At 34.7% G+C, this 14812-nt stretch overlaps 2 protein-coding genes across 2 annotated transcripts; both read left to right on the forward strand.

The window, feature by feature from the left end:
• Nucleotides 1–4488: 4488 nt before the first annotated feature.
• On the forward strand, nucleotides 4489–6639 carry LOC112002900 (AT-hook motif nuclear-localized protein 25). The gene has a single exon (XM_024035059.2). The coding sequence runs from the start codon at nucleotides 5332–5334 to the stop codon at nucleotides 6169–6171; it is 840 nt and encodes a 279-aa protein (XP_023890827.1). The 5' UTR covers nucleotides 4489–5331; the 3' UTR covers nucleotides 6172–6639.
• A 3000-nt stretch (nucleotides 6640–9639) lies between these two features.
• Nucleotides 9640–14764, forward strand: LOC112002891 (cellulose synthase-like protein D4). Its single transcript, XM_024035050.2, is given in 8 exon segments — nucleotides 9640–10506; nucleotides 10509–10524; nucleotides 10689–11084; nucleotides 11371–12175; nucleotides 12521–12602; nucleotides 12605–12924; nucleotides 13127–13470; nucleotides 13601–14764. Coding segments are annotated over 8 exon segments (3267 nt in total). The 5' UTR covers nucleotides 9640–10166; the 3' UTR covers nucleotides 14565–14764.
• The last annotated feature ends 48 nt before the right edge of the window (nucleotides 14765–14812 follow it).

A 14812-nucleotide genomic window follows, 5' to 3' on the forward strand; every position in this document is an offset into this window, starting at 1 on the left:
TGGGATGCAATTCAAATGGCTATAAAAGGAATGAAGATCCCACTTAAGAAGGGGATCGAAAAAGTTAAGAGAGAGATAGAGAGAGAGAGAGAAATAGACAAGAGCCATACAAAAGTTGTATTTTTCTTTAAGTGCAAGTGTTTCTCGACCAGCCCGAGGATAAAATTAAATAACAATCTTCTTCTTTTTGTTGTTTAATTTATGCTAAGTGTTATCTCTGTCTCACCTTCCACTTCTTTAATCATTAAGCCGCGATTTTAGGGAATCAAAGAGTTGTTCTGCATTCCCATCTCTATAAATTAATTGTATTGGATTCCTCTCTTAGCCCATTCTTAGTGGGTTGAGCCCGGGATTTAACCCCCCCTACCTATATATATATATATATATCATATACTATATAATAAAAGTTGGGCTTATAGAAGTCGTGATTGCACCAAGCGGCTTCACTAAATTGCATATTTTTTTTTAAAGATTTTAAGAAAAATAGAAATAATTTTTCTTCTCCTATAATTTCTAAGTTGATAAAAATCTTACTTTGATTACAATCCAAATTCTATCTTAATTTGATTACAATTCAAATTCTTCATCTAATCCTTTATTAAAAAATCTTAATAAAATTAAAAAAAAAAAAAAAAAAAAAACAACAACAACAACAACAACAACAACAACATACTACACGTGCAAAAATTTATAGATATAATTCTATTATTATCAACTTTTCTTCTATGATTTTTTTACTTTTTTGGATAAAGTTATGTTGAGTTTAACTTCTTCTTCTTTGGATAACTTTAAACTTCTAACCTGATTATAACTTTAAAAATAATTTCTATCCTATTTCCTTATTGTCATTCACGTCTACTTTCTTTCTTTCTTTTTCTTTTTCTCTTTTAATTTTTTTTAAATTAAAAGAATTTTAATACATTACGTTCAATGACTATATACCTTTTTTTTTTTTTTTTTTTTTTTTTTTTTTTTTTAATAAACATACCTCCTAAGTTAATCCTTCTTTTCTTATAATTTCTAGAACGATTAGAAATCTAACTTCCTCACAATTGGAATCTCTCTCTCTCTCTCTCTCTATATATATATATATATATTCTGTTTTTCAGTGTATTTTTATATATTCGTAGGCACAACTTCTTCTTCTTCTCTCTCCCCCATTATCAATAATTCTCATTCTCTTACAATTTCTATGTTGTTTAGAAATCTAACTCTCCTTTGTTTGTTTGTTTGTTTGTTTGTTTGTTTTTTTCTTTTTCTTATTACTTAAGGCAATTTGATGTTTGTGAAATCCATAGTAGAAATTTTTATCAAACATACTATCCAAACTATTACAAGTATGTATTTCTCTTCTTTGTTTTTGTTTTTTATATGAAGGTTTTGCTTATGATTCATAAATGCAATTTTAAATTCATGAAATTTATTATATAAACCTCTATAAATATTTTTTAAGAATTATCAAATTTTGTATTCTCTCCTACAACAAGAGTTCTATTTGTATTTGTGCTATGTTTATGTGTGCGTTATTAGATTAAATTAGTTTTCTTGTGTAGTAAAATTTTTATGTTACTATTTCTCATTTTAATTTATTTTTTTTGTTAATGATATTATATGTGTGTGAAAGAAATTGTCTAATATTATAAAAATGTAACTTTTTTTTTATTATATTAAATTTCACTGTAATTAATTTTTATTTTGGTTTTTACAAATATCAATATGCAAACCTATATTTATCACCCACAACACATTTGAATAGTATTCATGAAAAAAAAATATTTTTAACATAGCATGTTATAAATATCAAAAACATATTCCTTCACAAGATTGCTGTTAGCAAGTAATATTAAATATATATGATCATGCAACTATTTGCTTGAACTAATAATTTTTTCTAACAATTGTCTATATCCTTTTTATCCCTTAAGACTCCTTAAATATTGAATTTTCATGACTCTCCACTCATTTTTAAGGTGATCCAGTTTAGATAGAAGAGGCCATTAGTGTATCAAAATGTAACTCTTTAAAGGTTTAAAAAACAAAATACCATGTAGTCTATACTCTTCAAGTGCATAACACATTTTAGATGTACTATAAATATTTTGGCAAATGAAAAACCTATGGTTAAGTTTCCTTAGGTTTTTAATTATTAAATTCAGGAACTTTTTTCATATAAATATGTTGTGTGATTGTTTGAATCCAAAGAACAATATTTTATATACAATTTATATGATCTAGACTCAAGTGATTATTAATTTATTATTTTTCAATAAAATTATTCTAAAAGTTTATAGCCAAAACCATGTAACGCACGGGAGTAATGCTAGTATATATATATATACATTATACACACACACACAATGAGAAACTTTGCTAATTAGGTTACAGGACTGGCTAGCAAAATAGTAAAAATAAAAGTAAATAATTAAAAAACTAAAGGTCTTAAGAGCATGGTATTCAATCGTGTTAAGGGAAAATTCTTGTTAGCAACCAATAACTTAAAATAAATAAATAAATAAATAAATCGTACTCTTGCTTCCATGGATATCGTTAAGAGATGCTGCAAAAAAATGCTGCAGGATGAATATAATTGGACAAAGATGAGGCTTCATCTTTCACAAAGTTGTTAGTGGAAACAAAGTTTAACACAACGTACCTAGAGTATGCTTCAAGCAATCGCTTTGAATTTCGTACTTATGATCCGCCCTTGCTGTGGATTGCTTATGGTTATGGTGAAAATGTATGGTTATATAAATGTAGTGTTGTAAATGAATTAAGCTAACCATTCGGGTTTGAGTTGATAAAAAGATTGCTAATGTATATTTGTTTATAAACAAGCTAAGTTTGATATTTAATTTTAGACTTTTTTAATAAATTAGTCAAGCTCAAGCCGAAAAAATTGTTTATAAACAAAATAGTAAACAATAGCACTCATACAAATAAGCATGATATGAATTTTACAAATAAACTCATATCTTACTTAATGACATGTTTTTTTAGCATATGATAGCATGTAATTTGAAGAATTGCTAATCACAAGTGGGATTAGAAGCATGACATAATTACTATGCTATTTTTCTTTTTACTTAATTGTGGGAGATTTAAGCATTTGATAATTTATTTGTGTTGGATCTCAAGCTCAAGAGCTTAATATTGAGCTCGAACTTGACTTGAATAATGGATTATGTTGAGCCAAGCCAAGCTCAAGCTCTTAGACTTTTAAGAGCTTAAGTTTGCATATTGCTTATAGGCTTGGTTTGAGCTTATCATTTTACTTTTATAATATCTTCCATCATAATGAGGCATGTCCAGGTACAAAAGTTTAAGAAAATTACTACTCTCTATAATTACACTATTTGTTGTTTTACACTACTTGATATACACTGGTTTACACAATGTTTTCTACCCCAAAAAAAAGTTTGCATAATGTTTGCATTTTATAAAGTCAAATATCCACAATATTTTAAGGATGTTCACACTTTACACCGAGTATATATGATAATGTGCGATAATTATTACTACTATAATATGAACAGATGTGATGCGATGCGATGTGTGTATGTGAGTTGTTTAATTATCTAATCAAATACACACATCCCATCACATCTTTAATATCTTAATTAAGAAAAGCTTTTTTCATTCTCACATGAGCCCTAACATTTTCAGAAATCAAAGAATGTCCAAGAATAAATGTAAAGCAATGAAGGAAACTTTTAATTTCCTAATTAGTTTGGTGTTAAAGAGACAAAAAAGAGGCTAATTAATTGTTTGAAATACTTAACCTAACATACCATTCACACTTAAATATAAGAGCATAAAGTTAGGTTTCATTATATATCAGCAGATAGCAGGCCTCTACAAAGTCCAGTTTGTAAATGGTGCAATGCAAGCCGTTTTAGGCAGCATATATAGGAATACATAAAAGGGTGAGCCATGGAGTTCCTAAGTTATCCCTGAGTGTTGCCTTTTACCCTTAACGAAGCAAAATTCAGGAGCATCCAAACTTTTCTGGGAAGAAGTTTCTACTATATATATATATATATATATAACTTTATGGCAAATGTTAACAATTACAACGTAAGTGTTTGTTAAGGTTATACTAAAGTGGGTCTAATTTAATAAAATAAATAAATAAATAAATAAAAATGACATAAAATTAGTTATTTTAATTATTTTAATATTTTTTTTCTCCATATAAAGTTGATTCCACACTGAAAAAAATGACATAAAGTTATAAAAAAAGACAAAAAACTGTACTAAAAAAAGTCAAAAATTGTTAACACAACCATAACCATATTATTACATACTGCAATATGTTAGGGCAGCATAATTCATGTATAGCCTTTTACCTCCACGAGTTAGCATTCTGTCATTGATTCGGTTCTCCCTAGACTCCTGCCTTCACAGACACGAAAGCATATGCATGCACGTTCCTTTATTTTATTTCTTTCTTTTTCTTAATTTAATGTAAAGAAAATGAGTTTGTCTAACTTAAAAAAGAAAAAGAACAGCTTCTCTCTCAGCTTTCCACAAATTCATTTCCTCAAACTCCTCGCTTTGAATTCATTCGATCTGAAGTTAAGTTTCAGGCTTTCAAAAACGTAGGGTGCTACAAAGAAGTAAAGAACATTGTTTTAAACTTCATTCTAATACATATAATATAATCATACAAGCTTTTCATGAATATTATAATATTACATCTCTCCTTTGTTAACCAAATGGGTTTCGCCATCTTGGTTTTATAGCTAGGTTTCTACCTGTCCTAGTTGCTTCGTTCCTGAAAAGATCTAAAGCTGGGTAGGGGCAAGCAACTTCATGAATGCAGAATGTACCTGCTACTACTAGGGATTTCTAAGAATTAAACAGCTAGCATTTTCTTGGTGCATATCAATTAGCTTCCGAGATCTGAATCTTAACCTTTTATTTTCCCTTCTTTGTTTCACTTGGGTCCGACTCAAACAGTTCAGAAACCTATATAGGAAATCTCTTCTAGGTAAGTGGACAACTCCTCTGATTCTAGTTATAAGCCTTGGGGTCAAAATCTTCAATCTTTGAAAAGGTAGAGAGATAGCGGCTCATATTGTGAATGGGAAAGTGACATTAATTCTTTTCTAGTCTAGAGTTCTCACAGAGCTAAATCACTTAGTTCTCTAGCTAGTTTGATTTTTCTCTTTATTTTCATGAACATGGCGAATCTGAACAGGTAGAGTAGAAGAAATGCTAGCTCCATAACAATTTAGAAACAGTTTCCATAGTCATATCTTCTTACTAGCTAATATAGATAAGTAGGTAGTGAGTGTTTGAGAGAGAGAGAGAGAGAAATAGATTGAGCAGATGAGTGGCTTAGAACCAGCAGGTTCTCGCTATGTCCACCAGCTCCTGGGACCAGAGCTTCAACTACAAAGACAATCACAGCCCCAACTCACAGATTCCAAACACTCTCCAGAGAAAGAGCAAATACCTAGTACGGACCCTGATGCCCCCACTACAAGTTCAGGAGCAACCTCTAGTCGCAGGCCTCGTGGCCGTCCTGCTGGTTCCAAAAACAAGCCCAAGCCACCGATAATCATCACCCAGGACAGCCCAAATGCATTGAAATCCCATGTACTTGAAGTCTCTGCAGGTTCAGACATAGTTGAGTCAGTCTCAAATTACGCCTTGCGCCGCGGCCGTGGAGTTTGTGTCCTTAGTGGCAGTGGTTCTGTCACCAATGTAACTTTGCGACAGCCAGCATCACCAGCTGGGAGTGTTGTAACATTACATGGGAGGTTTGACATATTGTCTCTGACTGGGACAGCTCTGCCACCACCAGCTCCTCCGGGAGCTGGTGGTTTGACTATTTTTTTGGCAGGTGGGCAAGGACAAGTCATGGGAGGGAGCGTGGTGTCACCTTTGACAGCTTCAAGTTCTGTGCTTTTGATGGTTGCATCATTTGCAAATGCAGTGTATGATAGGTTCCCATTGGAGGAGGAAGAGTCAGGAGTGCAGGTACAGCCTACAGCTTCACAAACTTCGGGAGTGAGCGGTGGCCAATTGGGTGGTGGAGGAAGCGGTGGCAGCAGTGGTGGTGTTCCTTTTTATAATTTGGGGGTGAGCATGGGAAATTATACAGCCTTCCCTGGTGATGCTTTTGGTAATTGGGGTAGTGGCAATGCAGCTAGGCCACCATTTTAGTATTGTTTTTCTTATAAGGGGGTTGCTATTATCAACCACCTCTCTCAGACTTTGCAGAAGTGAGAGCTCTGTGTCAGATGAGTTGGAAGTGGAAGGGGGTGTTTTTAGATGTTTGTTGTTAGAATGTTGGTATATGTATCTTGGTTTTGACTGTTGAGATGATCATATATATGGGGAAGATGAAGATTTCAATGGTCTGCAGGCATTAAATATTAATCAGGAAGAGAGTAGAATGAAATCCTGTGATATTTTATCAGGACAAACATGTTTCTGAGGGAAAAACTTGTGATATATATAGAATGTATTTTTTTTATGGTGATATATAGAACATGACCCTCAGTTGTGAGGATGTGATGTGAGCCTCATTAATTTGGAGCACAGGACATGGAAAATCCTCCGTATCTGTAAGTCCAATTTATGTACAAAATATCATGACATTGTTTTATTTTCTTCTTTTTCAATTGTTAACAGATTTTCCTTCTTCTTTTTTCTTTTTTTTTTTTCCTTTTCTTGTTTTATCAAATTTTACATTTGTGGTAAATTTTCCAAATGCACATTTTCTGGAGTTTTATTCGTGATGGCTAATTTCACACAGTCAGCATTTATATTCTTCCAGAAAGGTTAAAGGAGACTGATGAAAACCCAAAGTATGCAAAAATAAAGCTAGTACTGAAAAAGAGCAAATTGATTAAATTGTTTATTATCTAGTAGGCTAGTTATATCAACCTGTAAACCATTTCAGTACTAGCTTTCTTCAATAGGAAGCCTAGTATCATTTGTTCTATTCTCTTCAGCTATTTGATCCGGGTAGAGCAAGCACTGAAAGAGTTTGGTTGATTTTTAACCAGCTGCCAGCACATCCATTTCACTTGTTGCCACGCAAAATAAGAAAATAAAACAAAAATAGAGGAAAAAAATTTTCTGAACCACCATCTTGGGAAGAAAAGAAAACCCAACTTCCCAAGAGTGGGAAAACATGCATGGACCATGGTACTGGAACTTTGAAGTGTTGAAACTTGAAAAATATTGAAAGTGAGCTGGGAGGCTGTCTTCTTTAGAATTTCGTGTTCTATGCTTCTTAATTTACACTAATTGTAGACCCACGCAATGCATGAAAAATATAATTATTTTGTAATGTTGTATAATGTATAATTTATTCTCTAAAATTTATTAAAGATAATTTGTTCTCCTGAAAAATTTAATTATTTCTATTTTTTTTTTCCATCTTTCTACTTTATAAAGATGTCATTTTATTATTTTGAAAGTTTTTTTAGGTGTGTTTGATCGATATATATATATATATTGAAGTGATCTATATTCTTCAAACTTTTGGTATAGTGTGTTATGTTTTTTTTTTTTTTGGTACAAATAAACTTTTTTAAGTTTCAAATTAATGATTCAAATTTCTCATTCTCTTACTTTAAAAAAAAAAAAATTCCCATTCTCTTAAGAAGATTATCATGATAATCAAATCTTATCACAAATTTAGGATTGATATTACTTAAATAATTGAAAGGCACGTTCAAACACATAGACATGAGATTGTATTTTGATATAGCCTCAAATTCTCACTTCCAAAATATTTAAAAATTAACTCAAAAATGTATAGTTGCAAACACCAAATTATCCAAATCATGCTACATAATAAAATAAAACTCATAAACCCAAAGTAGAATTCAATACAAAAAGTCATCAACCTAAAGTAAAGATGCAATAAAGAATTAAAAATCTATGAAAAGAAATAAACAGAGAGAGAGAGAGAGAGAGAGAGAGAGAGAGAGAGAGAGAGAGAGAGAGAGAGAGAGAGTCTACCTTTTTTATGTGGGCAAAATATGGATTGAATGAAAAAATATAGCAACTTTATAGTAAATAAAATGAAGAAAAGAAGATTCAAAATAAAAGGAAGATGAAATGATGGAGGAATTGTAACCTTATGATATAGAGTAGTGGAAAGATAAAAAAGTAAAAGTGAGGGAGAAATGTTGGAGGAAGTGTAAATGTCAGATGAGAGAAAGTGTCGAAAATAAGTGGATGACTTGCCTGCTGATGTGGTGCAACAGTAGAGTAGTAGTAACAAATGTTACGCTTCAGCTTTTAAATATATATATATATATATATATAGATGTTCATTTGATAATTTTTTATGCTAGGCTATGTGGAGCTAGGTTATGTTTGATTCGATTTATGACCCAATCCGACTTGAAAGTATTACGGTTTTAAATAAGAGATTTTCTAAACTTTAGTCCATGAAGCGGAGGCTTGGCTAGATTTTAGATCCATTGTTTGAGATACATATACACTTTTGCTTCATATTAGGGTTTGATGAATTGATGTATTGTAATTGCCACCTCTGTATTTTTTTCCCCTAAAATTGACAAAAATAGTCACTTCGTGGACATAAGCAAACTGCCAAACTATATAAATCTTATGTCATGGGATTTTTTTTTTCCATCTTTCATCGATCACAGATCTAAAAAGTTGGTTTAATTCCTAACCATTTATACTTAAATTTAGGTTTTTCTCTATTTCATCTATTTGGGAATCCGCTTCTCATAAAAAGGAAAAGAAAAAATTGGGAATCATACTACCTACCAATCAAGTCGATCAAGGGTTTATGCAGTTAGTAAAGGCAGATTAGTTTCTGTTGCACTCATCATTCAGTTTAATAATACTGATTACATTCTGTATGTTAAGCTATGTGCATGTGTTTTATTTGCTTAAGAGGCTTCCACGTTAAGGGGAATCAAAAATCTACCAAGGTTTTTGTATGTGTTTCCCTAGTCTACCTTAAAAAAATGTTATGTGGGCCATTCAACCAATACAAATAAAATGTTTCTTTTTTTCATTTCATTACAAAAAACCATTAGACCATCTTGTTACAAAAAAACATACATTACAAAATGTAATGTAATGTAATGTTTCATTTCATTACCAAAATAAAAATAAAAATAAAAAACAATCTATTAATTTATCTTTCAAGTTTTAAGATTTCAGACATTTTCCCTTTTCCAATTATTTAACCAAATATGACTACCACGTTAGATAAAGGTATAGGGCGGCCATTAGACCATCTTGGCACTCAGCTAGATGATTAGAGTTCCATATAAATCAGCAATGGTTAATATTAATTACACATACTTGAACCAAACTCTGTTGATATTGAAATGATTTTATAAGAATAATAGTCATATTCATATCGGATAGTTCAAAGAAATAATATTCAACTATATAATTCGATCAAATGAATGGGGTCTACAGTATGGTAGGTCCTGATCTGTTGTCCTTCACTTTGACTTGGCATGATGGAGATGAGGATGATTATTGGAGGGAAAGGAATCCAAGTGATATGCAACTAAGGAACTGAATGTTTATTAGTGATGAATGCCGAATATACTATAAGAACGTGAGGAGAGTATTCAAACAACCTTGCTCCCTCCAGAAACACAATCCTTACAACATGTAATTAAGAAACCCCAAAAATAGTCATTTACAAAGGAAGTATCTCACCATACAGGAATCAATCATTTTCCAACCTTCTTTGTAAGATACGGGATCTCTCTCTCTCCAATAAAAGTTCCTACGTGCCTCCCATTTGTATCTCTTTGTTGTTGTGAAAGAAACTTCACGAATAATTACAGCCATCCTCAAAAGTGTCATTCTATTGCAACAATTTTAGAGACATTGCCTCCATTACCATTCTTCAGACATATGAATGCAGTACTACTTTCATTTCTTAAAAATCCAAACTTGTCTCTGCCTTGTACGTAGTATGGTCCATCTAGTCTTTTTCATAAACTGATGATATAGCGTATGGTGCTTTCACCTTTTGAAGCTTTGAAATCTCTTTCAGAATTTGGATTCCATCAGTAGTGGTACGTCTTATTGCAAATGTTGTTGAACTATAAAATCAGGCAGGGTAAGCAGCACTGCTAACCCACTTTTACAGGATTTGGGAGAGGTGATTGGTAGGCAGATTTAAATATTACTACTAGCTAATGGCATCACTATCCAGCCAACAGCCATCAAAGACGGCTATGCGTACTGGTGGGGGTTCCAATACTTCCCGTGGAAACCGAAACTCAGGCGGGCAAACTGTTAAATTTGCAAGACGAACTTCGAGTGGGAGGTATGTCAGTTTGTCAAGAGAAGACGTTGATATGTCTGGAGAAATATTAGGGGACTACATGAACTACTCAGTGCACCTTCCTCCCACGCCTGACAACCAGCCAATGGACTCAGAGGTCAGTCACCCACAAATGGCAGGAGACAAGGTCACTGCATGTTCTATGCCTACTTGTGATGGCACGGTTATGAAGGATGAGAGAGGAGCTAATGTAATCCCTGTGATTGTAGGTATGTGATACATCTGATCATTTTTCTGTTTTTTTTTTTTTTTTGAATTCTTTGTTAATATTCCGTGACTAATCAATCAAACTATGTACTCATTTCAAATATATCAAAAGGACTTCAGGTGAAAGCTGAAAATAACTATAAAAAAATTAAAATGTGCTGTCTAGGTTCACCATTTGCAGAGATTGCTACATAGATGCCCAAAGAGAAAATGGTCTATGTCCAGATTCCAAGGAGCCTTGCAAGGTGAGGGATTATGAGGATGATGCACCAGATTTTTCAAGTAGAGAATTGCAATTGTCAGCCCCAGACAGCTTAAAAAGGGATGCTAATAACATGTCTATGATGAAGAGGAACCAAATGGGAGAATTTGATAACAACCCGTGGTTGTTTGAGACAAAGGGTACTTATGGGGTTGGTAATGCTTTTTGGCCCCAAGATGACACATACGGGCATGAAGAGGATGAAAGATTTGAGGGAGATATGATGGAATCAATGGATAGGCCTTGGAAGCCCTTAAGTAGGAAATGGCCAATCTCAGCGGGCATCATTAGCCCTTACAGGTTATATATCTTAGATACAGTAATTGCTTAAGGGGCCATTTAGATTGAGAGTGAAAGAGGGGGAGTGAAATAGAGTAGAGTAGAGTTGGTTAAAAATAGACTAATTTTTGTCTAAATTTACTATGCTCTATTCTACTCTACTCCCCCTCCCACCCACTCAATCCAAATGGACCTTAAGTGTTGTACCTTATGTACTTAAATTTTTTCTTTACATTATTTATCATCAATTCATTATCACTCAGTTGTACGGTACTTAACTTAAAGATGAATAATATATATGACCCAGGCTATTGATTTTGGTTCGGCTGGTGGTGCTATGTTTCTTCTTGCAATGGAGGATAAAACATCCAAATCAGGATGCAGTGTGGTTGTGGCTCATGTCAGTGGTGTGTGAGATATGGTTTGCCTTCTCTTGGATCCTCGACCAAATTCCCAAGCTCTGCCCCATCAACCGTTCAACCGATCTTCAGGTCCTTCATGACAAGTTTGACACACCATCACCATCAAATCCCACTGGCTGCTCAGACCTTCCTGGTGTAGACCTATTTGTCTCCACTGCTGATCCTGAAAAAGAACCACCTCTAGTCACTGCCAACACTATCCTTTCAATTCTAGCTGTTGATTACCCTGTAGAGAAGCTTGCATGTTACATTTCTGATGATGGAGGTGCCCTTCTCACCTTTGAGGCTATGGCTGAGGCTGCAGGTTTTGCTGATTTATGGGTTCCATTCTGTAGAAAACATGATATCGAGCCAAGAAATCCTGAAAGCTACTTCAGCTTGAAAGTTGATCCAACCAGGAACAAGTGTAGGCCTGATTTTGTAAAGGATAGGAGGAAGATCAAGAGGGAATATGATGAGTTCAAAGTAAGAATTAATGGGCTCCCAGACTCGATTAGGAGGAGATCAGATGCATTCAATGCTAGGGAGGAAATGAAGATGTTGAAGCTCATGAGGGAGAGCGGGCCTGACCTTTCGGAGCCATTGAAGGTCCAGAAAGCCACTTGGATGGCAGATGCTACCCATTGGCCTGGCACATGGGCTGTCCCTGCCAGTGAACACTCCAAAGGTGACCATGCAGGAATTCTTCAGGTATATACATGAGGAATACTACAATTTTTTTTTTTTTTTTATTTGATACTTGGGGTGGTGGAATTTGAGCTCTAAACGTTTACGTCGTAAACATGAAAATTCGACTAATTGAGCTACAAGGCTTTTGCCAGGATATTACAAATTTTAATACATAAACTTAATCACAAAAATGTATATTCAAACGTTTATCTGTTATATAATTTAAATGATACGAATCATATATATTGTCATGTCAATTTGTAAGTCTTTTATAATAGTAAAATTGCTAATTGATGCCTAACTAAATCTTAATTGTGCACCAACAAGCCTATGCAATGTGACCAAAGAATATTATATAATCCACAGGTGATGCTGAAGCCCCCAAGAAATGAGCCATTAATGGGAGGGGTAGACGATAATATAATAGACTTTACAGATGTGGACATACGGCTCCCATGTTTGTATATGTATCACGTGAGAAGCGGCCAGGCTATGATCATAACAAGAAAGCCGGTGCCATGAACGCCTTGGTAAGAACATCAGCCATTTTGTCCAATGGCCCATTTATTCTCAACCTTGACTGTGACCACTACATCTACAACTGCAAAGCTATTCGCGAAGGAATGTGCTTCATGATGGACCAAGGCGGTGAGGACATTTGCTACATTCAATTCCCACAAAGATTTGAAGGCATTGATCCTTCTGACCGGTATGCCAATCATAATACAGTCTTCTTTGATGGCAACATGCGAGCCCTCGATGGTGTCCAGGTATAAAAACATCATATCCATTTGAAATAGATCTATTTTGTTCATATTATTTAAAAGTATATCTAATATCACGTCATTTAAAATTATAAATGATGTAAAATTCGATACACTGTCGGGCCTAAGAAATAAAATCTTAAAACTCTAGGCATCAATTACTTTCCCAGGCAACTTAAGATGGATGTTTTTATGTACTACACTACAGGGCCCAGTTTATGTGGGAACAGGCTGCATGTTTAGACGGTTTGCACTGTATGGTTTTGACCCTCCACAAGTTGACAAGATTGGCAATAAGACCGACTCAGAGACAGAGACTCAAGCTTTGAAGTCGACAGAGTTTGATCCTGAGTTGGAGTTGAATCTACTTCCCAAGCGTTTTGGAAATTCTACAAGACTTGCGGAATCCATTCCAATAGCTGAGTACCAAGGTCGCCCCCTTGCCGATCATTCAGGTATCAAGTATGGCCGACCTCCTGGTGCTCTTAGAGTCCCACGTGAGCCACTTGATGCTGCTATAGTTGCCGAGGCTGTCTCAGTTATATCTTGTTGGTATGTCAATTGTCAATGCATGTATATTGTAGTTGGGAGTATAAAATGGAATGTTCATACTGGGATAGAGAGGTTTTTTGTTCATAGCTATAGTAATGCATATGGTTAATTTAATTGTTCAATTATGCAGGTATGAGGACAAGACGGAATGGGGTGACCGGGTAGGTTGGATTTACGGTTCAGTGACTGAAGACGTGGTGACAGGGTATCGAATGCACAACCGTGGGTGGCGCTCCATCTACTGCATCACCAAGCGTGATGCATTCCGTGGTTCAGCACCAATTAACCTCACTGATAGACTTCACCAAGTGCTTCGCTGGGCCACTGGCTCTGTTGAGATTTTCTTCTCTAGAAACAATGCCTTGCTTGGCTCTCAGCGCCTCAAGTTTCTCCAGCGTATGGCTTACCTAAACGTTGGCATTTACCCTTTCACCTCTGTGTTCCTTATTGTCTATTGCTTCCTTACTGCACTCTCACTTTTCTCTGGACAATTCATTGTCCAAACTCTAAATGTCACCTTCTTAGTCTACCTGCTCATTATAACAATATGCCTCGTCACGCTGGCAATTCTTGAGGTAAAATGGTCTGGTGTGGGATTGGAAGAGTGGTGGAGGAATGAACAGTTTTGGCTTATTTCTGGAACCAGTTCTCACTTGGCTGCTGTGGTTCAAGGCCTTCTCAAAGTCATTGCAGGCATAGAAATCTCTTTCACGTTGACTTCAAAGTCAGGGGGAGAGGACATTGATGATGGTTATGCAGATTTGTACCTTGTCAAGTGGACCTCATTGATGATTCCTCCTATTGTTATTGCCATGTTGAATATAGTCGGTATTGCTGTTGCATTTTCAAGGACGATTTATAGCAGTACCCCCGAGTGGAGTAAGTTTGTTGGAGGAGCATTTTTTAGCTTCTGGGTGTTGGCTCATTTGTATCCTTTTGCCAAGGGTTTGATGGGAAGGAGAGGGAAGACACCAACTATTGTGTTTGTTTGGTCGGGTCTCATCGCAATAACGCTTTCCTTGCTATGGATTGCCATTAGCCCACCCAAGGGAGGCACAACACAAAACACTGGAGGAGGTTTTCAATTCCCATGAGTGCAAAAATGATGTGCTGGGTTGGGTTTCATGTGTCATGAAAAGAAGATTATGGAGATCAAAAATACATATATGAAGAAGGGCTTGAGATGAGAGGAGTTATCAGTTGATTATATTGATGAAGGGAAGTGAAGCATAGTTGCATAGATTTGTAAAACGAATACGCATTAAAACAATCCTCCAAAGAAAATTTTCCTAGTCTAAGCAATCGTTATTTAATTTCTCCTGTAGTTGATATCACTTCTAAC

The sequence above is a fragment of the Quercus suber genome, unplaced genomic scaffold, assembly GCF_002906115.3.
Source record: "Quercus suber isolate HL8 unplaced genomic scaffold, Cork oak 2.0 scaffold_252, whole genome shotgun sequence".
NCBI classification, from domain to species: domain Eukaryota; kingdom Viridiplantae; phylum Streptophyta; class Magnoliopsida; order Fagales; family Fagaceae; genus Quercus; species Quercus suber.

Excerpts from the sequence above, each read along its gene's own strand:
- LOC112002900 (XM_024035059.2), top strand. The coding sequence starts at position 5,332 with ATGAGTGGCTTAGAACCAGCAGGTTCTCGCTATGTCCACCAGCTCCTG.